This window comes from Cynoglossus semilaevis, chromosome 10 (assembly GCF_000523025.1).
Source record: "Cynoglossus semilaevis isolate Cse_v1.0 chromosome 10, Cse_v1.0, whole genome shotgun sequence".
NCBI lineage: Eukaryota > Metazoa > Chordata > Actinopteri > Pleuronectiformes > Cynoglossidae > Cynoglossus > Cynoglossus semilaevis.
In genome coordinates, this window is record NC_024316.1 from 17,058,527 (window position 1) to 17,060,896 (window position 2,370).

General features: G+C 40.8%; 1 protein-coding gene across 1 annotated transcript in view; it reads right to left on the bottom strand.

Moving 5' to 3' along the window:
- LOC103385330 (synaptotagmin-2-like) overlaps window positions 1-2,370 on the bottom strand; it is a 50,284-nt gene that overhangs the window by 3,648 nt on the left and 44,266 nt on the right. The window contains exon 6 of the mRNA XM_017035929.2: window positions 915-982. Coding sequence (XP_016891418.1) covers window positions 915-982 — 68 coding nt within the window. The remainder of the gene's footprint in view (window positions 1-914; window positions 983-2,370) is intronic.

The following is a 2,370-nucleotide window of genomic DNA, read 5'->3' on the forward strand; positions in this document are numbered from 1 at the left end:
CCAAAGACGGAACGGGGAGGGGGGGGGGCGGGGGGGAGGGGGCAGGTGGCAAAGGCAAGTGTAAGAGCGGAGCTCGGAAGTATCGTCTTTGCTGCACACCAAACCTCAGGCAACAGCAGTGGTGTTAGTACATCACCTACCTGTCACTTACCCCCTGACACCCCGGAGTTACTAGTGCAATCTGTTCATCGATGACCACAGTTGCAACCTGACTTGATTTCACTGTTTCATAGGTGACACCATTTGCTGTTTCTTTTTTTTTCTCCTTTTTTAAACAGATGTTTTAAAAGAAATTTGAATTTTTTTTTTATTATTACTGTTGACTAAACAGTCCTGTTTTGCAACTAAATCCATTTCCAGAAAATGTGTTACATCTCCTGATAACATTCTGCAAAACACTTGAAGAAGTTGGAACGTAAGAGGAGTAAAACGGAAAGTATCAAACAGAGAAGATTCAGGGAGGATCCATAAATAACGTGTTTACTTGCAGGACTTAGACTGACCTCTTCAGGACAAAACTTTGGTACAAAATCAGAGAAACTGTCGTTGGAAAAGTCAAGTTCCTGATAAGGACTTTTACTCGAGGGGACATTTTTTGTAATTTGAGGTTCAAGGTTCAAGGTTTGGAGTTAGGATTAAGATCAGGCTCAGATTAGAGAACAAAGAAGGATTAAGACCACAAATATATTTGCAGAGGTTAAGGTCAGGGTTTGGGTCAAGGGAACGCATTATTTCTATGGAGAGTCCTCCCAAAACACACAAATCAGTGTGTGTGTGTGTCAGAGAAAGAGAGAGAGAGAGAAAGAGAAAGAGAGAAAGAGAGAAATAGTAAAATAAAACAAAACAGAGGGATGAAATGAAAAAACCATCAAAACCAGAGCTGGACAAAACAGGAAGACCTCACAGTGAAATACTTTTCCTTCAATTTTTTTTCTTCTACGCCTTCAATTTCTTCTTCTACGACAACTTCACTGGAATTAAACTGGCATTAGATTTAGACAAATATCCTGATCTCCAAGTTATCAGTGTGTACTGTTTACTCGATACACAGTGTTAATTACAGCACCTGTATATCTGTTGTGTGTCCTGGACTATGGCCCTGAATATAATTAAAATGTAAGGAAATAATTCAGACCTAACTGCATATATATACTGTATATCAAGTTACTTCAACTTGACTCTGTTGAGATGTGTGTCTGGGAGTGATAAGAAGAGTTCAACCACGTCCTCATTAACATCCGTCTTTGTCAGACTCAGTGTCTCCCCCTGCCTTTCATCTCTTTTCTCTGACTGATGGAGCGAGGACAAATTTGCCCAGACGATAGAATTGTTCAAGTTCACGTGTGATATATATTTTGTGAGGCCGGATTTCTGAGCGTGGCCTACTTTTCTATGGCTGTCTTCTTGAAAAGACACTGATGTCTTCATAAGAGTGGAGAGTTCAGCTACTCACTGATGAGCTGGAGGAGGAAGAGGGCGCACACACACACACACACACACACACCCAGATACACACACATTGGCTTCCATGCAGGCTCTCACGCACGCTCGCCCACTCTCTCTCTCTCTCTCTCTCTCTCTCTCTCTCTCTCCTTCTCTCTGTCACACACACACACTTGAATTTTGCGTTTTGTGATAAATGCTTTTACATTCGAGCATGCCAGGCCACACAATGCAGGATTCAAGTTTTTCTGTTTGTTTGTTTTTTTATGATAGAAGAACGACAATAAATTACCAAATTATTTTATCCAAAGTGTGTATATTAAAAAAAAACTGCATGACAAATTTACTTCAGTCCAAATACCGGCTGTAAATGTGTCCCGGGTGAACATTCCAGCCCACCGTTTCTCCTCAGTGACACCCCCGTGCGTTCTGAAGGGCAGGGGTATCAGTGACTGTCACCCCGTGTATCAGCAGCATGGGTCGTCCAGAAAAGTTACTCTCAAGTCAAGTTGTGGCCATTCAATGATTCCTACCACAAGGGCATATGCTGGTGTTTGTCATTTGCTACAAATACTTTCAGCTGTTGTGGAGCTCGTAGTGTGTTTCCACATTTGGGCTTCAGTGTGTGAATTTCACAATACAGCCATATAACTGTAGACATATATATATATGTGTGTGTGTGTAAATGTATATATTAGAGCTGTCAGATTGAACGTCAATTTGTGAAATTATTTAAATTGAAATTTTAACACATTTTAACATGGACAAAAATGACCATTCACTGTGTCTCCAATAATTCCATCCTTCTACTTATCAGTGCCGGAATACACAGTCGATTCACACAGTGTTATTTACACATACTGTGGGGAGGAAAAAAAACACCATCTCAACAACGAGCATGTGTTTGTGGAGGTTTTAATTTAAGGA